Source organism: Indicator indicator, chromosome 17 (assembly GCF_027791375.1).
Source record: "Indicator indicator isolate 239-I01 chromosome 17, UM_Iind_1.1, whole genome shotgun sequence".
Classification (NCBI taxonomy): Eukaryota; Metazoa; Chordata; class Aves; order Piciformes; family Indicatoridae; genus Indicator; species Indicator indicator.
The window spans coordinates 2503596-2528500 of record NC_072026.1 but is presented as its reverse complement, the minus strand read 5'-3'; the positions used below and the strand labels follow the sequence as shown (position 1 = coordinate 2528500).

The 24905-nt window shown below is 38.6% G+C and overlaps 1 protein-coding gene across 1 annotated transcript in view; it reads right to left on the bottom strand.

Moving 5' to 3' along the window:
* CHM (CHM Rab escort protein) overlaps positions 1–17160 on the bottom strand; it is a 58419-nt gene extending 41259 nt beyond the window's left edge. The window contains exons 1-2 of the mRNA XM_054388825.1: positions 17112–17160; positions 6654–6720 (exon numbers count right to left, since the gene is read on the bottom strand). Coding sequence (XP_054244800.1) covers positions 6654–6720; positions 17112–17160 — 116 coding nt within the window. The remainder of the gene's footprint in view (positions 1–6653; positions 6721–17111) is intronic.
* Positions 17161–24905: the final 7745 nt, after the last annotated feature.

Below are 24905 nucleotides of genomic sequence, written 5' to 3'. Positions count from 1 at the left end.
TGCACTAAAAAAACCCAACCACATTTAGGGAGGAAGATGGGTTTTATGTTTTACATAATAATGCAAAGATTGTTAAATCAAATGAACTTAGAATCTTATCATAACCTCCTCCACTTTTAAACTTTAGAGACAGTGTGATGAAATTGAAAAATTAAATTCAGGTTTGATACTACTGTTTAAGATGGGATGTTTTTGACAAGACTTATCTGCACTGACGAAGACTTCATTAGGAGTGTCAGCCTCTACACAGTAGCAGAGGGTGATGCTCTGTACCACGGTGCTTACTTAGCATATGAAGGACAGATGTCTGCTAAACAACCCTAATTGCTCCTGACTAGAAACTGACCTAGAAAAGTCTTTCAGCTACTTGCAGGGCAACAGTAAAGAACATAAATAGGACATCTTCTGCAAAGACAACAAAATTCAGCATTCACTGAACAAAGGTGGCTTCAACAACAGAATATGGCATTTAAGGCCATGAACTGGGAGGACTGGCTCCATACTTCAAGGTAACACAGGTAATCTACCCTGCAGCGTAGTTACTCAAAGCAGAAGTGCCAGCTGCAGATCTCTTGCCAGCCAGAAACTCCAAACAGCTGCACAAAGGAGTTCATAGCTACCTCATGATGTGAATGACATGGGTGGGTGTACAAAGCACCACTATTTGGTATCACCTAGAGTACAAAACAGTGAGGACTCAATATATGAAATACCTGACTGTCCGATTTCAGCCTGTAAAACAATGGATAGTTGCATGCAACTACGATCTCCAGCTTCATTTTAGCTATGAATGGTGCAGGTTAATTTCTTGCTTTTTCTTAAGATTCTACTAAATAAAAAAATCAATATCCATTTATTAGCTGCCACCTCTGGGATTTTTAAAAGGCATAGGCATGAAAATTTATTATTAAAGGAATCTGCTGCTTTAGTTGCAAGCTTCCTTAAATACGAAATACAATCTGGCTGTCAGAGCAAGCAAAGCCATTGATCACAAACGACCAAAAACACCTGCCTGAAGTTAGGACTGGGTTTCCTGAATCCATCCCACTATGAATTCAGGCATATTTAGAGTACTTAAAACTTTCTGTAAAAGAAATCAATATGTTATTTTACAGAAAGTTACAAAAGTTTATTTGTGAGCTGTGACACCTTTGATGTAGGCATTCCTCCCTTCATCAGGTGGACTTGCCTTTGAAATTGCTTTTCTTTTTAACCACCACTGATGTGAATCAATCTTTTCAACAAATCACTCTCTAATGCTCTTCTGAAGCTCAATCAGTTTTAAGAAGACAGTTTGGCCTTTCTCAAATGGAAAATGAATCACAGCTGTCCCTCCTTCCCCCTAGCATCTGAGCACCTCTTCCAAGTTATGCTGTACCACCTTAAATGTTAATCTTCTCTTGAAGCACCAGTTTCCAGATGATTTTCCTCCCTCCCCTTCTCCCCCCCCCCCCGGAATTTTAATTAGTTTTCCCTGCATTATGTGATGAATTGGGGTTGCTTAATTTTCTCATCTGAAAACACAACAGAAAGAAGGTAGACCAAACGTGATTACTGACTTAATGAGCAAAGTTTTTAGTAGAAATCTTCAAGAGGAATTCTGCAAAGAGCTGACTAATGGTTTTACATTGAAACGTTCTTTGTAACCAAATATTTTTGCTATAATTGCCCTGAAGATGAATTGAGGAATTCCTTAAAGTAGTGGTCAAGATCAAAGCCTAATTAAAGCTAAAATATTGTCCCAAAATCTCAAGGACTAAGCTCCTCTCTTCTCTTGCTATATTGGCAACTACAAAGATGGATATTCTCTCTCTTTTTTAGGGTTATAATTCAATTATCCTCGAAGTAAGAATATGAAACATTTTGAAAGTATAACAGCAGTGTTAAAAAATAATTTTTCTACCAAGTCAGATAGAGCACAGATGTTTTCTTCTAGCATTCATTATTCCCTAGATGACATTTGCTCAAAACTTCTCTTGTATTATCTGTATTTTCATATGAATTAAAATACTGCTGCTTTCACATTTTGCAAATCTGAGATCTATAGTTCAGAGCTAACAGCAGAGCTGCTGAAGCTATTTTTGAAAGGGTTTGAAAATGTAACCCAAGCGCAGTTTTACCTCTGCAAAAAGCTTAATTCTCTCTTCTACAATAGTTGTTGGGGCTTGGGTTTGTTTTGTTTTTTTCTCAGTTACTAACTCCATTATTTCTACAAAGACTTTGAAAGAATTGGCAAATCCCAATCCAGAACACTGAATTTGCAAAGTGCTTCCAACCAATTAAAATTCTTGGAATCCAAAACAAGTTAACATGTCCTTTTGAAGACAGCTTGCAGTTTGAGAAACTGAACACTTTTGAGAGCATGAGATACACAAGTAAAACAAGCAAGAACAGGAAAAGCACTTCATGGACCTTGCTTGTTACGAAGATGACCTTTCTCAGTGGCATGTCATAACAGCCATGGTACAACAATCAAAGCTGGTGATGGATGAAGAAAAACTGCTGATGCCTCATGATTGCTCCCCAGAGCTGCCTCTATGTGTCCACCCTGCATCTGATCTTTCAGAAGGAAGTCTTGACCCATCAGAGTAGCTGTCCTTTGCAAAGGGAGCTACTGCCACATCGATTGTAAGGATCTGAACACAACATGACTACTATTTCAAGCCCATAATTTTTCACATGCTACCTATTAAGTATACAGTCACATGCCTTAAAAATTCCCATTCCAGCACAGCAATAGTGTTTAGGAGAATGAAATTGTATTAGACTTCCTTGCCTTCAAGAGGGCGGGTTTAACCTGAAACAGCTCTTGAGATCTTTCAGCTCAACAGAAGGGTGATGGTGGCAGTCACTTGTGCATTAGATTATGTCCTGGAATATGAACATGACCAAACGTAATTATCACAGACCAGCTGAGACCGGTTTTCACTCTCTATTACCTTTTCTGTGAGATCAGATCCAGAACAAAATGAAAATAAAAATAGCTGTTTCAAAAAGAGGTCAAAAGACACCAGAACAAAGAATTTCTGCCTAGGTTTCCTTACTGAAAGTTAAGCAAGTCCTTTATTTTTCTAGCAAGGAATTGTCCTGGTTTTAGAAGTAACCTTTTCGCTCTGGTTCCTGTAACAACACAGCTACCTCACTTCACAGAAGTTAAGGATCAAAAGGAAAGCTCTATGAAGACACAGGTTGTATTACATTATATATTTTACAAGTTCTGGAAAAAGTAAGACAGGTTGTCTAGCAAAAGTGAAACAAACTATAAAAGCAGGTATCTTGGAGGGGGGCAGGCAGAGGTGCCCAGTGTCCTTTTGGAAGCTCAGGTAGAAGAGTTTAGTACTCAAGGAACACCTAAGTACTCTACAGGCAAAGTAAGGTGAAAAATTATAAAAGCACCAGATGTGAAGAACTAAGACATGAGAAGTACACAGAACAAACTGGCAATATAAGGGGAGTTAAAACCCTGCCTGTTTGCACTCCCTTGCCTTTGTATTAAACTCTACATGAAAAGATAAATAAGTCAGTGAGGAAGGATGTGGAAAATACAACTATAGCCTACAAAAGCTAGATTCTTGATGCTGAAAATCAAATCCAAAATGTAGCTAAACACAGCTCACTTCTAATTGCCCCATCCTCAGTAACCCAACTAGCACATAAATATAGATAGATAATTACAAGAACCAAATAAGCAAAGGACCAGAAGTAGAAAACTCAGCAAGCCATCAGCAGAAAGTCCTACACATATGAACAATTAATATGGGAAGTAGATTCACTTCAAGCAATCAACTTTCAGTCTTGATCTACCTCTCTGCAGCAACTTCCAGTTTAAAGTAAGTGCCAATCTCCACATTTTAAATTGCAAATTACTTTTCTAAATCACTTAACAAATATCCTTGAAATTTCACATGTCAACAGCTCATTAATATCTACAGTAAATGTAGCTCTCTGAAAAGAACCACAGATTTTACATTTATTGAGACAGATAGCTGGCACAGAGAAATAGAGCTTCTTCAATTACTATTTGGCAGAAGCTAACTTCAGTTTAAAATTAGTCTACAGGAATTTATGGCAACACTGCAGTGAAGTGACTCTTTTGAATAAGATTAGCTACTGTTGATGGCAATGCTTGGACAGTGTTTATAAATCAAACTTAGAACTTAGTATTTTATAATAGACCACTTCAAAACTATCTTCCATAATCACCTATGCAGTATATTATGATAAATGCAAACATGGCTGGAGATTAAAAGCAATAAAATTATGTACACAAGGTAATGAGTGCGAGCAAACTATAAACAAAGACTTCATCTAGGTAAGTTTTCTGTACCTTGTGCCTAACTTCACTCAGTGCGTTGCAAAGAGCAGCACATCTGACACAAACAAGGATCTCAGTAACCCCAAAGCTTATTTTATTATACTCTGAAAAAAATTAAACCCATGACCATGAACAACAAGATCGTGTTAAAAGGTGATATTCTGCATATAAAGAATGGTTTTGGTGATGGATTTTCAAATCTATTGTTACCTTGATCAGATGACTCCTGAAAAACCATCTAGAAACCTGTATACTAAACTAGACAGAGAGTAGAAGAAAATCAAATGTTTTAACTCAGATGAATCTCTAGCAAGCTTTCTAAGACTTTTCACTTGAAATTCAAATGGCATCAGGGTGGGGATTTTCTGTTGGGTTTGGTAGGTTTTTTTTGAAGGAGTACTCACTTAAACACACAAAGCAGATGGCTTGAAATGCTTCCCTGTAATGGGGAAGGAGTTGTATAGTATAAACATTTCTAATTTTTTTTGGCACAGTATGGATTCCAGACCATGATTCAGTGAGCATACCCACCAACTAAACCAGCAACTATTAATGTGAGTGAAGAACACCTTGATAAGGACACCTTATTCTCACTTAGCCTGCCCTAGAGATGGAAAATAACTCCACATGAGAAAGGAATCAGACCTGGAAGCCTTCATTCTCATCACAAAAACAAAAGCAAGTGTGAATGTAAATGAGCATATTTAAGTGAAAACAGTAATAAACAAAATCTGTATTCCACAGTTGTAATTGCCTGCTTCTGGGAGCTTTCTGAAAGGCTCTTCATCATAGCTAAAAATAAGCACGGAGGAAAGAAATCAAGTTCCAGTGACTAACTATTATTGCAGACTTTAATAGCCAATGAATATGAAAAATTGAAATAACAGAAGTGGTTCATTTAGCAAATTCTAAGTAGTCTATGGGTAATAGATGCATTAAGCTTAAAATCCAAATATAACAACTTTATTCATTTTAAATCTGCTTATTCTAAAACAAAGTTTTACATATTTTGGGTAGCAATTCAAAAGTTAACTTAAGAATTACCGAATCAGTGTTTGAAATCAACCTACCCTTATACATTATGCATGAGGTCTTTCTAGTAATTTCAGTATCAGTACCACGTAGCTGCATCTTCCTTTAAAATTATTGCAATCATGGGAGCTGTCTTGGTTTCCACATTAAACATGGAGCATCAAGTCCTGCCTAGGACTGGAGCAGGCTGCTCAGAGAAGTTATGGAGTCTCCTTCTCTGGAGACTTTCAAAACCCACCTGGATGTGGTCCTGAGTGACCTCCTCTATGTGGTCATGCTCCGGCAGGGATGTTGGACTGGATGATCTTTCAAGGTCCCTTCCAACCCTAACATTGTGCATGTTATCTTCTAGAAAAGCACAGAGAGTGAAGCTGCCTCAAAAGCTGCTTAGTAATCACCAAGAGTGATGAGAAAATAGCGTTTTGAAGTGCTAGATGGCACAGACAGATATTTTCACACTTTGTCTTGGTCAGCTGAGGCTCCAGCACTTGATCTCAAGCTTGCCTCAGAAACAAGAGCTCTAGACTTGAGTCATGCTGCTATATTTTGCTGAGGAAGTATACAAATCAGACAAGGCTGAAAGATCCTAAATTGTTCTGAAAAGCAGTGTGCATGGCAGTGGATAGTTAAACAGCTCATAAAACCATTCCTAACTTGGGCTAATTGGTAAAGAGAAGTAAAATGAAACGTTCCTCTTTTGAAAGGATGCAGTGAAATATGGCACAAGTGCTTCAACAAATGCTTCTGTTTCAAAGAGCAACAGAAGTACTTTACGAATCAACAGACTTCTTAAAAACTGATTTAGCATGGGATAGAGGGATGACAGCAGAGTGCTGTATTCATCTTCTGCCTTATCAGTCAGATTTCACTTGTCTTCTTTCTGATAAATTAGAATCGTATTAACTTCTGTAGGCATTGGCAACTGATACAAAGGAGATGCTAGGAAAACATTTTGTTGTTAAATTACAATGGCTCAGGTTAAAATTCTCACACAAACAGAATGGAATAATTACTGTCAGGAATGATACCAAAGAGCAGCAAAGCTGTAATCATTCCTGCCTGTGTGAAAGAAGGAGCCATCAACAGCATCCTTGACCACATCACTGATGTTCCAAATTACTGAGCAAGCGTGCAAAACTTGCCTATTGATGGAAATAACATCCCAAAAGCAAGGTAGAGACAGAAGTTTAAGATTACTTGATGCCAGATGAACAGAAGACAAGTCCTGAAGGGCACGCTGACATAAACACAGATGTGTTTCTAGACAGCTTGACTCTTTAAAAAGAAAAGCATGGGAGTAACTTACGAATCCACATGAAGAACTCTCTGGCCACTTCTGGCACATGCTGCTGCAATAATAGATTCAGGCAAACCTAAAAGAACATGCAAGTTTTAGAATTTAGTATGCCAAGACATATTAAAAAATATTGTATCAGTTTTCACTTGCCACTTTCACTTGCTGTTAAGCTTTAACGGGATATTAAGGACAATTTAGCACTCAAAGAGACAGGAACAAGCCATAGTAAGTGGTTACTCCAGTCTATTATTTTTATAATGTGAAATGCAGTCTAGAAAGCATCTGGCAGGACTTGGACACACAGAACTGTATTTCCATGAACTCTTTAAGGCAGAAAAGGCAAACACGACCATTAAAACGAAGAGGTTCAACCCCTCTACCCTTATCTTCAGTCATTTCTGACCTCCTTCCACATGAAGTAGATGGTCAGTATTCAGCAAATCACAGAGGTGTTGATAGTCTCAAAATACCAATGTTTGTATCAACACTAGGAAGGAGGTTTACGACAGGAATGACAAGTTTTCTGGGAACATAGCTACCACTTCCCTGCAATTTTTTCATTTACTGTTTTGACTGATTAAAAAAAAACAAACCAATGAAAAAAACCCAACCAAAACAGTCCCTTTCTGAATCAATAAAACAAGTTACAACAGTTTTTTCATTGCTGACTTTTCCACAACGTGAAGGCTTATCATGAAATTAATCTCTAGGGGTAGAAAAAAGGATGAACAATTCCATCAGTTCCTGGGACATTTGGTTCATAGACCAGTCAATGAATCTTTAGAGTTGAATTTTTTGAGTTGAGAAGTCAAAATGCAGACCACTTTGAACAGAGACAAGGAGAAAATATGCAACTGCAGCAGTCACTTCAGAACTATCACAAAACCTTGGATGCACATTGCCTTATTATGTGAGAGCAACTCCACACTCAGCTGTCCTTCAACAGTGTTTGTGTGTACCTCTCATTTCTCTCCATCTATAAACTATCTGAAACAGAATCTACAACTACCATTTTCCTTGTAGTCCTGAAAAAGGTTTTCTTTCCCTCGTTTGGGCACAGGCAATATTACTCTAGAAATGGAACTGAGAAACTTGTTTCCCTTTCCTTATTGATAAAAGCCACTGAGAAAATATTGTAAAACATCCCCAGCATTGCCTGGCTGACCAGGACTGGAGTTATAGCTACTAGGGCATAACTGATTGCTTTAAGCTTGATTCAATTGATACTGTGTTGGAGGTCTGTTCTTCCATTAACCTTGGATGAAATTGTTCCTTGAATTAGCTTCCTCACTCTTGAAAGCTGGTATCAATTTTCTTCACCAATCCTTTCCTTGCAAGATACTGTGGCCCGCTGAGTACCCACTGGCAACAGAATGAGAAAGTGCAAGAAAGGCAAGGCCCATGCATCTTAGCTTTTGGAGAGGCTCTTGGAACAACGTGATGGAGCAAGACATCGCTTATTCTTATGTGACAAAACCTTGGGAAACCACAGAAATAAGACTGTGCCTTGGAGTCTCTTTCTAAATCTCTTTCCCAGCAGAAATAAAAGCACACAAAGAGGTAGCTTTGTTAAATGCAAGTTACTCCTACTGTGGATAGTCTGGACTGCATGGTGGTTACTTCTAAAAGCCTTTTCCAAGAAAGACTTTGGCAAACAGCCCATTGCAATACAGAGTTCCTCTCTACCTAAATAAAATTAACTAACTTGGGAAAGACTCCTTAGAGAAATGGTAGAGACTTATTTAGGTCAGCTTCAGGTGCTGTCGTTATCTCCTAGAGGACACACACAGTTGTGCAAATAGGTCCCCTTGGGATTATTGTGTAACAAAGGAATATATTCTTGTTATGAGCTGCTCCTACTTGGAAACACTTTTCTGAACATTGACTTGTCAAAACCTCTAAGGAGGATTATATTCAAATTTAGAAACATGTTCAGACCCTTGCTATAGGACAGAGCAGACTGCAGAACTTCTGGCTCACAGTTTGGCCTCAAGACAGTGATTTATTACAGAAGTCAAGTGACTCCAGGGGAAAGGCTGTACCCCTACTATTGATTCTGAAGTTTCACTTGTACCTAATGAGTAAGTGAAGCTGGGGACCTCTCAGCTGTTTTTCTCTGTTATTCTAACTCTTCCTGCCATTCATCCCTGTTGGGCAACAGCCACCTTCAAATTTTGCCAGCTTAAGGGATGTAGGACACAGCACTACAACCTGTGTCACTATGATGTGTGTCTTTGAGCAGGCAGCTTAGTAATGATTTGGATCCAACAATCTGGACAAAAGGACAGCAAGATCTAAACGAAAATCTACATTTTGATTTAGATTATTTTTTTTAAAAATTAAAAATTCTAAAGACTGCACAGCTATCAAAATCAGTCACCAAATTACTGATTCCTCAAGAGATCTGCCCTCTGGTATAATTAATATTAACCATATTTTCCTTGTAAGCTCTTACGCATATTAGTTACAGCAAAACACCATATCACATTTTATTGTATCTGAAAGGCTACTGCAATGTACCATTTTCTCAAATCAGGTTCCAAATCCAGACAATTTACAGATTTACAATGATATTAGCAGGAAATAAAAAGTCTGAATAGGAATCCCATGACCCAGCCACAAGAAAGGAGTGACAGATCCAGACTTCAGTATGTTATAAACATCTGGCAGCATAAAAGGGATTTACATAGTAGAGTGAAGAGTCTGTGGAATCCTTGCATCCATTTAATGTGCTGACTGAGAAGTTCCTGGTATTTGAGGCAGAATCAATTCAGAAATAGCAGTGCTTGTTATCAAGAAGCATAAACACTTTCTGTGCTTCCTGACCCTTTCATATCTCCCTTTAGATTGCTTGCACATGAAATATTTGTATTAGGTTAAATTGTCCTGCACTTCATTTCTCTTCCCAGGAAAAAGAAAGATAAAGAGTTTTTCCTTAATGAAGGAAGACTGATTAATACTAGTTGAAATCTCTATCATCATTCCTTAAAGCCATTGCCTTCTTTCTCCACTTGCTAACCCCCATTCATCAGATGCAGTATTAGGTAAATTAGCCTCTCTGGACTGCTCAAGGAAACATCCACTTCAAATTTCAATTAAGTAGGGCATTACATCCAGAGACAGATATAAAAATAAGTATAAAATTAGAGATTTTACTCATTAGTGATCTCTGGATCACTAACATGTTCCAGTAAGTAGAAGTTCATAGATACTTCTTGACACCTACACAGCCAATCTGTGACAATGCTTCATTGAAATACAAGTGCAAAGTCAAAATGAATCAACTCCTAAATCTTTCTAGCAAGGGTCCAGAAGGAATGCTGCTTACAGACTCTGTGCTTGGACTCCTTGCGTCCCATTGGAAAGATACTGAAAAATAACAATCACAAGCTGATTAAATTGTAACAAACTGGCTCTAATCAGACTCAAAAACAGGGCAGCATGGCTCACTTCAGCATGGACAAAGAGAAACACTCCCTACAAACCTTTCTGTTTCTCTGGCAATCTCTGTAAAACATCAGAAACTGCTGCAAGAGATTCCAGGACTGTATCAGATACAGTGGCATCACCAGAATGAAGCAATCCAGCAAGCAGGCAGTATGAACACTAGGCTCATGACACTCTTATGATGAAGAATACAGTCCATTTTGGATGGCTCTACTTTTCACTGCCAGCTGTCTAAGCACTCCCTCTATTATAGCCTTCTCAGATACATAAGAGGCAGATTAATCTCAATAAATCTTTACACATATGGCTGCTGCAAGCTGACCTTGAAGACTATACCTGGTTGTTTCCAGCAACCTCTGACCAAGAAAATCTCCATTATGTGAATTTTTGGATCCTCCCTATGAAGTAAAACCAACCACATTTTCATTTTGAAGAATAATGTTTTACAAATATATAAGCAAGAAACAGAGGAGTTAGCTCCACACTATATACTCTTATCAAGATACTAATTCTGCTTTTAGTTTCAACACAGCAAAATTAAAATTGCAGACAATTGCTGAGATAGAAAACTCTCCTCTTCAGCTTAAAAAGCCAACTGCTTTTTAAATCTTTAGAAAATAATGAAAAGTTGTAATTCACCACTGTGTAATCAAAAATTAATTTCAGGCTTACACATTGTGTCTTTTCCGATCAGCAGCAATACGTGATGCTGTGATGTGCTGCCTCTGCAACTGACTTTAAATGGATGCATTCCCTGCCCCAAGCAATTTATAAACTAAACAGCTTCATATGTGTGGAAGCATCTTGGTTCCTGAGTTGTTCACTGTAAACTACTTCCCAGTCATCCAACTGATAAGGTTTTACTGAATCACACAAGATTCATTTTGAAAAGGTTTAAATGTTTAATTTGCTCTGCTGCATCTACTAAATAAATCACAAGTGGCTTTTTCATAATATAAAATGTGGAAGAAAAATAGATTAAAAATGCTGGAACAAAGACAATTTCAAAACAATCTCCAGGAATCAGACAGTTGACCAAGTGCAATAAATTTTGCTGTATCTGAACTCTTCTTAAGAAGAGAAGAGCAGCTGATTCTGGAGAAGCTCACTATACAGTCTTCATGGTATGCTTTTGGTATATATAGAACTTCAAAGGCATTTTATCATTTGATTGCAATCAAAGTTGAAATACTTATTGTATATAATGTTTTAAGTTAAAGGTAGCTAATTAGAATTGATACAGCCAGAGGACATCGAGGGAGGTGAATCCTGGTAATCCCCTGAAGAGAGTTACCTCCCTGCTGAGCAGGCTGCAGCCATGACACTGAGGAACAGTACAAAACAATGTATGTTTTTTTTCTTAACAACTGTCAAGAAGTGGTGCAGAGGAAGGAAGAAAGGAAGCAGTAGCTTTATTTACTACAGTTAGAGGTCTACTTTCCCATAGAAGGGTAAATTTCAAAGAGATGTATTTGTGAACTTTTATAGAAACAAATACTACCTATATAAGTACATCCCCTTAAATCACAGATATGAACAGGCTGAAGAGGTAGGCTGAGGAGAATCTTATGAGGTGCAATAAGGTAAAGTGCAGGGTCCTGCATCTAGGTCAGAGCAATTCTAGATATCAATATAGGCTGGGGAAAGATGAAATTGAGAGCAGCCATGCAGAAAAGGATTTGGGGATGCTGGTGGATGAGAAGCTGGATATGAGCTAACGATGTGAGCTTGCAACCCAGAAGGCCAATGGCAGCCTGGGCAGCATCAAAAGCAGCATGGCCAGCAGATGGAGAGAGGTGATTCTGCCACTTTGCTCTGGTGAGACCTCACCTCGAGTGCTGTATCCAGCTCTGGTGCCCTCAACACAGGAAGGACATGGACCTGATGGAGTAGGGCCAGAGGAGGGCCATGAAAATGATCGGGGGCTGGAACACCTCTGCTATGAGGACAGGCTGAGGGAGGTGGGGGTGTTCAGCTAGGAGAAGAGAAGGATCCAGGGAGACCTAATAGCAGCCTTCCGGTACCTGAAGGGGGCATACAGGAAGGCTGCAGAGGGACTGTTTGCAAAGGCCTGCAGTGACAGGACGAGGGGCAATGTTTTGAAATCAAAGAGCAGATTTAGATTGGATGTTAGGAACAAATTCTTTATCATGAGGGTGCTGGGACATCGAGACAGGTTATCCAGGGAGGTAGTTGAGGCCCCATCCCTGGAGATATTCAAGATCAGGCTCATCACCTCGAGTGCTGTGTTCGGTTTTGGGCACCTCAATACAAGGAGGACACTGAGGTGCTGGAGCAGGTGCAAAGAAGAGCAACTAAGCTGGGGAAGGGAAGGGCCTAGAGAATGAGTCTAATGAAGAGCAGCTGAGGGAACTGGGACTGTTCAGTTTGAGGAAAAAGAGGCTGAGGGGAGACTTTATCACCTTCTACAACTACCTGAAAGGACAATATGGAAAGATTGGTGCTGGTTTCTTCTCACAGGCAATTAGTGACAGAACAAGAGGGAACAGCCTCAAGCTGCACTGGGGTAGGTTTAGACTGGACATTAGGAAAAATGTTTTCACTGACAGTGTGGTCAGGCATTGGAACAGGCTGCCCAGGGAAGTGGTTGAGTCACCATCCCTGGATGTGTTTAAAGGCCATTTAGATGCGGCACTTAGCAATATGTTTTAGTGGTGAACTCGGTAGAGTAGGGTTAATAGTTGGACCTGATGATCTCAAGGGTCTTTTCCAACCTGAATGATTCTATGGTTCTATTAAAAAAAACATCTTCAGCTGGTTTTCCATTCAGCTTTTGTTGTAGAACTCTAATAGCTGCTGATGTAAACTGAAGACTTGGGCCCTTTTATCCGATAACATAACCAAAGTATCAGCCCAGAAGATGTACCAGAAAACATTTTAAGTACATCCTAAAAATGTCCTGCAACAATAAAAACATTCAAAATTACTCCTTTTCCTATTTATTTATTTATTTATTTAATCAATCTTCAATGCTAAGTTCCTAATCCACATCTGTAATATTTAGGTTAGCTCTTCAAGGTATATTTTCTAAATATCTGGAAATTATTTTTCCTGACACTACACTTACATAAGATAAACATAAAGTACTTACACCACTCCCAGTATATCGAACAATAAATAATAGATTCTCCTGACAGGACTTTGATGACCTGGCAAAGCCCGAGTGCTTTCAGCCAAAATCATATGAAACCATAAATCACTCTTTATTTTATAGAATATTTCAAAATGGATTCCTGCTTTCTACCTTGAAAGTCATTTCATGTGTTATTTATAACCACTGAAAACCAGAATGGAAAGAAAATTGCATAGAACTAGAAAATTTACTGTGACTGCTTTTATAAAGAATAACTCCTTTTTAGAAAAAAAATTAGAATTACTGGCAGCCAAACTTGTGTCTACAACCACCTTTTAAAGAGCCACATCCTTTATCACTTCAGCAGCAGTTAATACAGGCCTTCTGAAGTATCAGAGACAAGTTTTAGAAGTTAAAACAGAATATCATAGAATCATAGAATGGAAGGGACCCTTGAAGTTCCTCTTGTCCAACCTCCCTGTAGTGAGCAGGTACATCTTTAATTAGATCAGGTTGCTCAGGGCCCCACCAAGTTCAAATATAATCCAATGAACCGAAGAACTTCAAAGTTACGGATGACCCTGCGTCCTTACCCACACCACTTACAAACATGCACAGCCACATTGCAAAGCTTTGCACTTACAGTTGTTTCTGCCACAAACTCATTGCTACTGAACGTTTTGCTTATGAATTTTTCCATCTGACAGCTTCTTAAACACAAATGTTCTGCCATTGACTCCTAGCTCTGAGTGTCACTCTCAAATAGAAGCCTTCTTTTTGAGATATTTATCAAAGAACTCATAATGTTCCCTCTCACTCTCAAATGCACTACCATTTTAATGCCTGCACTGACTTAAAAGTTGACCCCACAAAAGCTTATCAATAATGAACTCATTTAAATGAACATGACTAATGCCCACCTCAAATCCCTCCAGGGATCACTTAAACCAGTGCTCCAAACCCAGATCCTACAAGGCTTTTTAGACAAACAAAAGTCACATAGTATTCCTTTCTAAAGTACAGACCTTCCAAAATACCAAATCTGTTTTGAGGATTGATGATATTGCACAATATCTGCTTTGGCAAAGAACCATCCAATAAATCTATTCCTGTTTGGTTGGTGGGTAACTTGACCACAGTACTATATTGAGACGCAGGGAGATGAGAGGCTTGGTGAGGAAGGAAAGAGTGACTTCAATACTCAACAAAAAGGGGGTAGAACAAAAGAACAGTATCATAACAGCTTCAATTTTCATGTTGTGTTGCCACTGAAAGCCTCTAGATACCACATGATGTGAAACTATGTAAATTCCATGATAGTGATGGAAATTTTGCTGCTGAACCCAACCAGGACTAGTGATCTTGTACTACACATACATCTTGCTCTGCACTTGTACACACAAGAAAATGTTTGATCTCATTAAGCAAAAGCATTTTCTCCAGTAACTGAATTACTTTTCCCATAGAAATATTCACAGATTCATATTCATAGAATGGTTTGGGTTGGAAAGGACCTTAAAGATTATCCAGTTTCAACCCCCTGCCATAGGCAGGGACACCTTCCATCAGACCAGGTTGATCAAGGCCTCATCCAACCTGGTCATGAACACCCCTAGGGAGGGGACATCCATGACCTTTCTGAGCAACCTGTTCCCATGTCTCACTACCCTCACTGTAAAGAATTTCTTCCTAATATCCAGTCTAATATTGATGAAGTATTTGAACCTAACCATTACACATATCACTGAGTGCTAAAAGTTAGTGTGAGGTTCCAGTTCAATTTTCATTAAGCTTACTACAGAGAAACAGTTAAGTGAGCCCAAAATAAAAACATATTAAAATCTAATGTTAACACTCAATCTCATTACTAAAATTAATAGATGTACAAACTATAAAACCAGAAAAAGGCCACACAGGGAGGAAGGAATGCAATTATTAGCATGCAGTTAAAAAGATCATTAACACAAACGTTCTAGTTTCGACAACATGACAAATATCCACAGGTACACTCAGCATTAGTCACAGCATTAGAAAACTGAGTTAAAGACAAGGCTGAAATATTCTGTCAGGAGTCATTTCCCAGAAGACAAGAGAGATGAAAGTTTTACTTTGAATAATCTTCCATACTGGCAAACTTCATACAGACTAAAAAAACCAGTCAGACAGTGTTAGTCACCATTTATGTTCTTAGTTAAAAGGAATGCAAAAATAAGATAAAAGAATTCCTAAAATGGAGAATTGTGGAGATCTTGATGTGACTTAGGGCAGTACTGTCTACAGGTGGGCAAAAACCCCACATCCTTTAATATAAATCCACGGTACCACCAAATACAGAAAGAGTTCAAAGGAAGAATTTAGCTCAAAGAATTTCCACCTTTTAGTTTGGTACTTCAGCCTTTCATTATTTATCATTCTTCTCACATGCTCAAAATATCCACAAATCTGAACATATATTAAAAAGTCAGATTCATTAGTAGGGCTTCCACTCCACACAACGTGGATAAGAAAAGAGAAGGAATCTCTTAATTTGATCAAGAACCTTACTTCTGCATTTTTAGTAGACTCATGGTCAAGAATGGGGATAATATTTTTATTATTTCTCACAAACTGCAGAACTAAATAAAAAATGCTTTGAACAATTGCACACACACTGCAAGGGGATTACTTATTTCTGGTAACCACTAAAGACGGCAGTTACATCAAGAAACTCATTCATTCTGTTGAAAATATCTAGAAAAGTAGTCTTAAATCTGAAGAGCACTATGTGATATTTTAGTTAATTTCCAAAACACAGTTCTCCATTTCACATGGGAAGCAGTAACACTTAAAAGTATCTTCCCTCTTGTGCTCCAACCAACATCCTGAAGTGACTGTGGGAGCTCTTCATAAATGCAAACAAAATCCAAGTGAAAATTTTGGACCTATAAGTAGCAATGTATTTTGAACATTTTAAGGCTATAGTTCAATGCTGAATTTAAGGTGGAGTGCTTATCAAGATCTGTTCAAAGGAGGTCACTGTCACCATGTTCTACAAAACAGGAATCTATTTCAATAATGCAGGCAATCAGGCAGGAAGGACTACTTTAAAATTTGCCTAGTAGTTACAGTGTTGTAATATGCTTCAGTTCTCCATCATTATTCACCTGAACAGGAAACAGGATGCATTTGTGTAGGGTACGGAAAGTGCTGGTAGTTCCAAAAAGAATAGAGTTAAGTATCTGATCTATGCGATCATTCAGCCTTAGGTTCATCCACATACTGAGAAACATACTTTTAGGAGGAGGATGCAAAGAAAAGTTTGGGGTTATCTGTAAGCAGGAAGAGAGGTTAGAAAAAAAACCTTGTAAAAGTTATTGTATTATAACAAAGTAAAAAACTATTATCAGCATATACCATATACACTACAACAACATGGGGCTTGGCTTTTTAGAACTACTAAAGAGAGCATGAAACTAAACTCGACAAACAGGAAGGTGTTTCAGGAGAACGGCCTGCCAAGGCTAGCAAAGTCACAGAAGGCTTTATAAAGTACCGAGGGACCACTTCATCTTAGGTGTGCAGAGGCAGAAGGTGCCCTGAACGGCTCATAGGGACAGGGTGCATGGAGACCCCCTTAAAGCCTCAAATTAGAGGTACCTCCGTGCCATCTCTAAGCATCCTGCCGTTCAAGTCTTAGTAGTAGCACATAGCACAGCCCGCGAGTCTCCCGGGACACTGGAGCAGCCCTGTCCCCGCAGGTACCCTCATCAACCACAAGCAGCCCCAGCATAGCCCCAAGTCCCCCCGGCCCACCCGCAGCCGCCAGCTCTGCCCTGGTCTCCCCGCTGTCCTCCCTCGAGCACTGGCACTCCGACACCACCCGCTCAGCCCCTCCGACGCTACCTCCCCCAACCCCTGTCCCGCCCCAGCACCGCGCCGTCTCCTACCGGTGCCTATCACCACCACATCAAACTCAGAAGGCAGGTTGTCCGCCATCTCGGGAGGGACACGTCACGTCCCCGGCGCTGGCGGAACCGCCGCTGCCGCCGGCAGCCTTCCGGCGGTGGCTGCTGGGAGATGCAGTTCGGAACGCCGTGCCGGGGCTCGCTGGGCGGGAAGCGGGGACTCGTGGAGTGGTGGGTTGGAAGGGATCGCACAGATCATTTGGTCCAAGTTGTCTTGGGAAAAGGGCAGCCTAGACAAGAAACGTCTCTCCAGGGCTCCCTGTTGTGGCTGCATTCTTGCTGGGGACTCACCAGGATCACTTTGCATCTCCTACGAGGACAGGCTGAGGGAGCTGGGGTTGTTCAGCCTGGAGAATAGAAGGCTCCGGGGAGACCTAAGAGAGGCCTGCCAATACCTGAAGGGGCTACAAGAAGGCTGCAGAGAGACTGTTTACAAAGGTCTGTAGTGATAGAATGAGGGGCAATGGTTTGAAATTAGAGAAGAGCAGGTTTAGATTGGCTGTTAGGGACAAGTTGTGCACCATGAGGGTGGTGGAACGCTGCAACAGGTTGACCAGGGAGGTAGTTGAGGCCCTGTCCTTGAAGGTATTCAGTGTCAGGCTCGACAGGGCTCTGGAGAATCTGATCTAGTGGAGGATGCCGCTGCTGACTTCGGGGGGGGGGGGGGGGGGTTGGACTGGATGACCTTTGGGAGGTCCCTTCCAACCCAAACCATTCTATGATTGTATGATCCATCTTGCAGTACAGCATATAGCATGCTCCTTCCTGCTTCTGTGCTGGCTGCTCCTCACAGACGCTTGTGTGACAAACAGTGGTGCTGCCGGGGATTCAGTCGTGACACTGAGTCAGTGACAGAAGTGTTAAAGCAGGAGGGCTGACCCCTGTGGTATCCACTGCTCACAGGCAGTGAGCATGACTGCTCAACCACTCTCATCTCATTTTCTAGTTTTCTGCTGGTCCAGAGGATGAACCCTCACCTTGAAGGTAAAAGAATATTGTGAGAAACAGTGCTGAATGCGTGCAAGGGCCTAGCATTGACTGGTAAACTTTGGAAATGCAGCAATATGACTGGATTCCACCTACTTACTTAAAATGTAGAATACTTCTTCAATGCAAACACCCATATTTCTGGTACAATTTATGTATCAATTCCTCAGAAGTTTCTTGGATGACCAGTTCTTCAGTAACTCACAACAGATTTCATTTTTATTTCCCTTTGCACAGTAGTGTTTTCAATGCTATTTTTATTGTTTGCTCAATCTCATTGATCACTGCACTCTGTTTGTATACCTAAGAATTTATCCAATTTCATCATTATTTTAAAAAATTGTATTAGTTCATCTATTGCTAGTTATTAATCTCATGCCTTCCCAGTTAATGATATGCTGGATTGTACTTCATTCTCAGTATTCAAAACCTCTCAATTAACATTAACTCTTTTCCTCTGAAGCCATAAGTTACACTTCACAGAGAAATGGAAGAGGGGAATCAGATGAAGAAGAGAATCTCCCTCCTTATATTACCAGTCAGAGTGAAAGAATAGCAAGAAAAAAAAATTACATACTTGTAAAAGCTAGATACAGCAGTGCACAGAAAATAACCCAATGCAGAGTGCCTGTACCAGAATACACTGGAAACTTCTAGAAAGTTTTGCTTTTTATTTTGCATTTTATGGCTTAAACGGCTTTAAACTAATCTCTTAATATTACTCATTGTGTATGATTATATTAAAGTCTTAACACCTTCAATCAATAATAACAATAAACCAGCTAGCAGCCTGTTAACACCTTATTACAAGTTCCTTGTTCACACAGAAGAGTGAAAGTAATATAAAGCAACTAATGGAAACCAGAGACCCCCTTAGCCCTGCAGTACCCTCAGATATGCTAGAACAGAGTCCATCACAGAAAATAACCTAGCAGGAAACATCCAACAACACAAGAACAAAAAAATACAGATATTTAGACATCAGTACTTGATTAGAAATATGGAAGAGATAAAATGAGCAGCTACGGATTCAGATAAAAAAGTAGTAGAGATCAAATCTTATGTTCCTTATATTTATGCTTTCAACTGTCCCATACAAAATAAAAAAAAACAGATTCCATTTTGCATCATCCACTATGCAGTTCTGTTAATGAGGCTGTCATTTCTACTTTTTAAACTCTAACAACAGCAATGCAGCTCTAGAATTCTCACAGTCCTGAATCATTCTGACCTAAATGTCTTGAGCTGAAGAACAAAGCATCACTCTGTTGGTGAGATCAGATACGACAAATTCTCCTTGCACATCCTTTTCTTTCTGAGGGAGGGCATACTCATGGAAATAGAATTTCATTGTGCTAACCTTTTGTTAGTGTTTAGTATAATTCTAGGACTGCACTAGACAGAGCTATTTCACTGTCAATGTCTTACTGTTTCTCAAGTGCTTAAGTATTTATCCTACCACAACATGCTGTTGTTTGGTTCTGCGAGTTCCTGTTAGCTTCATTCATGAGATGCAATCAGTGCAATCCTATTTCGTGATGACAGTCATTATCCACTGGACCAGAAATTCTTTTTAGTACTATTTATTTGACAAATACGATTATTCAGGATCTTTAACTGGGAGGTTTGTCAGCCCCATACAGCATAAAAATATTTCTCCATGCTTTACAATTTTAGTATCAGCAAATGTAGAAGTAAGCTGTGTAAGTATGAATAATTTTTATGAGGATTTCATGGACCTTGAGAAAATGTCTTACCATGTTTTTCTCTTTAGCTATTTAATTGCAATGTCATAGTAACAGAAAGCAGCATACCCAATTCTGCATGGATGAATAAGCACATTCAATAAAGAAGATTTAACAGAGTAAATCAAACAGTGGATTAAACATTTTCTGCATAACAGACCACAAAATGGGCATTCATTTTACCAATAGATCCTCAACATTAGAAACAAATAGAAATGCACACCAACATAATTAAACTGCACATCCCATGGCCTGATTACAAAATTTCTCTGTATTTTGCTAAAATAGGTGTCATTAATTAGAATTGCCACACTGACAAGACTAAGTGTCATTTTAAAACCATTCGTATTAAATCATTGTTGGTTTTCTGTCTTTCATTAAGTAATTCACAACTCCATATATTGCAGAAGATTTATACAGCATTTTTAGCAGTAACAGTTCAGAAAAACACAATGCAAAGATCACTTTTAAGATTCCACTCTTAGAAGTCCTAAAGACTTTTTCTGTAAGTAACTTCCTGCTTCGATTTCAGGCAGAACCTCTGTAATAAAAACATGGGGGGGTTGCTTTATAACTTTTAATTGGGATTTTCACATATTCATAGAACTACCTTTGTTATTTCTGTGTAGACAATATCTCACTTTATCAAAATGCTTTTTGGAAATACAGTAATCTTAGCAAAACCCCATGAACTATGTGGGTTTATTTTCCTGGGTAGAAACACTGAAGCCCAAGAAGAACTTAGGAAGAATCAGAATTAGAGAGTTTCTAATTATCTCCAGATCTAGTCTCAAATCATTTGATCAAATATTTCTTCCTCCAAAACCAAACAGCAAATACTTTTTATTCATTATGATGAATTTTACTGTTTTTCAAGTTATTTAGTCTCTTTATCCTGCAGTGACTTCACATGTGAAACCTCATTATTTGTTCTATTATTCACTTAGTGGATACAGAATTTAATTCTACTTGAGCACCAGTTTGAATAAGGATCATCAGCAGGATTGGGTCTATTAGCTGCTTGAAACATCTATTGAATAACCTGATTTATCCTAACTAAATGGTTCATTAGTTCAAGCAGCAAGAAAATGTTTGTGTATTGCTGAAGTTGTGCATAGTTGTCATATAGAGTTTGCCATTATGCAACTGTCAGTCACTCAGGCATGGACAAACTAGATTGTTCATTAACTACAGAAAACACCACTCTACAGTCAAGAATGTTTGTAGAAAAAAAAGTTTCCAAATTTATTCTAAACTTGAATACATCTTTATTCAATCTTCATTGTTAACACTATCTGAGTTTTATTTCCTTCCTGTCAGAGCTTGCAGTGGTTAGTCCCAATCATGCCCATAAAAGACATTACTTGTATTTTATTAGTGGCATTAGACCCTAAACTGCAAATTCTTCATTGTATATAGATACTTAATGCCCATGGACAGTATGAATATTCCTTGGCCTTTGTAGACCAGTGAACTATACATATTTTACCAGCCCCCAAGTAATTAAATAAACATTTCTCCACCTAAGGAGCACTGAAACTAATTTTGAAGTTGCCCTTGTGATTACTAAGATGTGAGTAAATTATGGGATTGTTTAGAGAGATGGGGAAAGAATTACATTTTTCTCTCCTCCTGTAAGCATGCAAGGCAAGAAGAAGTCTATTTTTCCAATCTTTGATTAATGACATTCTGCAAATATTCTGTAGAACTCTCACTGCAGTCAAAACTTTCTTGTACAAAGTGAGCACAGAGGAGGAAAAAACCCAGGATCACAGCTTTGATCAGGCTGCTCTGCCCAGCATAACTGGCAGAATATAGAATGAAGCTTCATACAGGATTGCCAGGAATTTCACAGGCTTCCTAAGACTAGAGATGTGCAGAATGGAGGAGATTGTCTTTGCAGTTGCCCAAAAGTTCAGTTATTTTTTATGCTACAGGCTAATCTTGAAGACTTAAAATAGCTGATGAACCTAGGATGATGACTAATATGTTGCAGTTTTTATTGCTTGTCTCTTAGAGACATGGGGAAGAAAACTTACTTTAGGAATTGGAGACCGGGAGAACTACTGGTAGTAGAATCAGATTGTACCTTGATTTAGATGTTTTTAATGTATTATGGGCTATATATGGTTTCAGTTTTTTATTTGGTTAGATTACTTTTCTGAGGGTTCTGTAACAGTGGCTAAAATATCATGGTATATCATGAATTATTACTCTGTCTTCTTCTATAGTAGGGGTAGAGATTTGAAGCATTCAGGCATGTTTGTAAAACAGGCTTTTACCTTCCTAAATTTCATTCTGAATATTTTTTTTCTTGATTAAAAAGTGTACTTTTTAGGAGTGCTGAGGTAGAGACAGAATGGTACAAATCAGTTTTGAAGCAGAAATAATATCAATATGCTTCAGCAAAGGACTGAAACTTCTTTGTATGTGTTCACAACAAATAATCAGGAGTTTGTGACTATGTTTTCAGTTAATACACTGCAGATTTTAAAGGAATGTGTTCCTTTCCAGAAGTTTCCTTCACTTCCCCAGTGGGTTGAAATGTGATATTTACCATATCTAAGAGGTTCTTGAGAAGACACCATGATATTTCTGGCAGAGGTTTGCATATCACTTTCTAACACCTTTATTTCAGATTATATATATATATATATATATATATATTTTACCAGTTCTTCCTGTTCAAATTAATACATGGATATGCAGCTTATCACCTTTGTGTCATCAACCTGTAAAAGAAAGCTTAAATCATTCTTCAGAGTATTAGAACTCCCACAGTCAAGACCTGTCAATAAGGTGACAAAGTCAGTTACCTGAGAAAATGCTTTCCTGTGCTTATGTCTAGATAATAAAATGTGGAATGTCCCCACTACAGATACAGAAGCAGGGGCAGCAATCAGCTTCTGCCCAGCATCAGGGAAGTGGCTGACATCAAAGCCAAAAATGTGATCTACAAACACTGGACTAATGCAGGCTAAGTTATAAGAGAAAGCAAGCAAGAGAACTTGTGTCTACTCAGCCAGCCTCCTGTATGCTAGTAAGGGTTTCACTTCTAAACTCTCATAGCATATATGCATTTTGCATATGTATCCAAGTATGTTTGCATAGCTTAATTACATGTTCTAAGTGACAACATGCCATTTGGAAAATACTCCTTTAATAACTAATGTCTTCTGTTTCTTCTCCTGACATTGCTAGAACAAAATCCTTTATCAGTAACATCGATATCAATTGGAAAGAACTACCAAAATGATGCTGTTATAAACCAGGATGCTACAAAGCAAAGTTTATTGCTTTGTGTCTAGCAGTTCCATTCTTTGTATATTCCAGCGTCTGAAAATCTTAGTCAATTATGAGATTTCAGAAACTGACAGTAAACAAGAGATGAAAGAAACTGATTAACTATAGAGGACTGCTGTAGAAAGCTGTACAATAAAGCAAGATAGGTGAATGTGGACAAGTATGTCTAATGCTGTTCAGTTACTGCCTTATCTCATTTGCAACATTATTTCAAGCAGTTTTTATTGCATAGTAAGAGGTTTTCAGACTTGTGTTCTCAGGGTTTAGGAAAAATGAACCTTTGCCAAAACATCTGGAGACTGTAGCTTATATAAGACACTAATCTCTTTCCTCTGGAAATATTCCTGTTATTTTATATATTACATTTATTCATCTCCTTTGACTTGTGGCCAATTTATGAATATGGATTCTTTAGCCATTAGGGCATACTTTATTTCATTCTAGTTAAGAGAAGTTTCACCATGCAAGTTCATCCTGTACATCATGGTCTTTTCTGCCTGATTAACAAACAATAATTACAGTTCAAGTAATTATCTCTTTTTACTGTATATTTGTTTATAAAAATGTGGCCATACAAAAACAGAAAAACCTAGCAGTTAGTTGGGGAGATGAAGTAAAAAAAAATCCAGCCAACCACAGAGCTGTGGTTCTTTATTAGACTGAAACAAAAAGATTCTTGAGTAGTTTTTTAAACAGTAGTCTTCTCCAGTCTTGAACATCATAAATGACACATGGCTGAAAAGAAAAGAGAGGATAAACCAAGACTAAGTTCTGAAACTGATAAAGCTCCTTTCAGAACCTCACCATAAATATTATCCTATAATTAAAGGGGTTTAAAATAGTCCATAAAGCTAAGTGAATTGATGTGTCTCATATGCAGTATTTTTACCTAAACTTCTCCAGAGAAACCATAAACAAAAGACTATAAAGGCCTCAGAAGAAATTAGTTCTTGCAAGCTGGGATTCTTGTGAAGGCACACTTATCACCAAGGGCTCAAACATGAAGCTGTGGCCAAGAGACATCCAAAAGTTAGGAGTGGAGAACAGTGAGGAACTGATTTTCACATAAAGCAATCAGGGCTAACAAGAAGTTTAAAAAAATGAAATAAAGTATCACAGCCACGTTTGACATCATTTAGGTAAATGAATAAAAGTGCTACAGCAAATGTGCTTCTCACTTGGTATTTGAGGTTGAATTTGCCTCAGTTCCAGTGTGCTGGGTCTCTCAGTGCTTCACTTAGAGCTCTGCATTAAGAGCACATATTTAGTTCAGGCATTACAGTTGCAGTGATGAAAACTTACCAATGTTATCTGAGAGTGTGTACAGGCAGTGGAGGAGCTGCCAGACCCTCTTACTCTCTTTCTCTCTGAGAGGACACATACAAAAATACTTGTCACGTGTAGGGAGGGTGATTTGTGGAGAAATTTTAGTTGTAAAAGGGCTGTGGCTAGAAAGAAAGTCGTCATCCTCTACAGCCGTCAGTCTTGTTTGTAAAAAACGGGAATGTGTTTAGCAAGTAAATTTACTAAAGCCATATTAAGAGCAAACACCTCCTTATTTAGCATTTCTCTCACATTACAGCTAAATAAATGTTTGTATTTAAAATATTCTCCTTAGGATTTTAAAGCCAGAGAGTAACAAGAGTGCTGCATGGAAAATTTGAGGGAATTCGAAATGAGATAATGCTCAGCTTGCCTCACAGGAATGTGAGTATGCCACAAAGATGATCAGAGGGCTGGA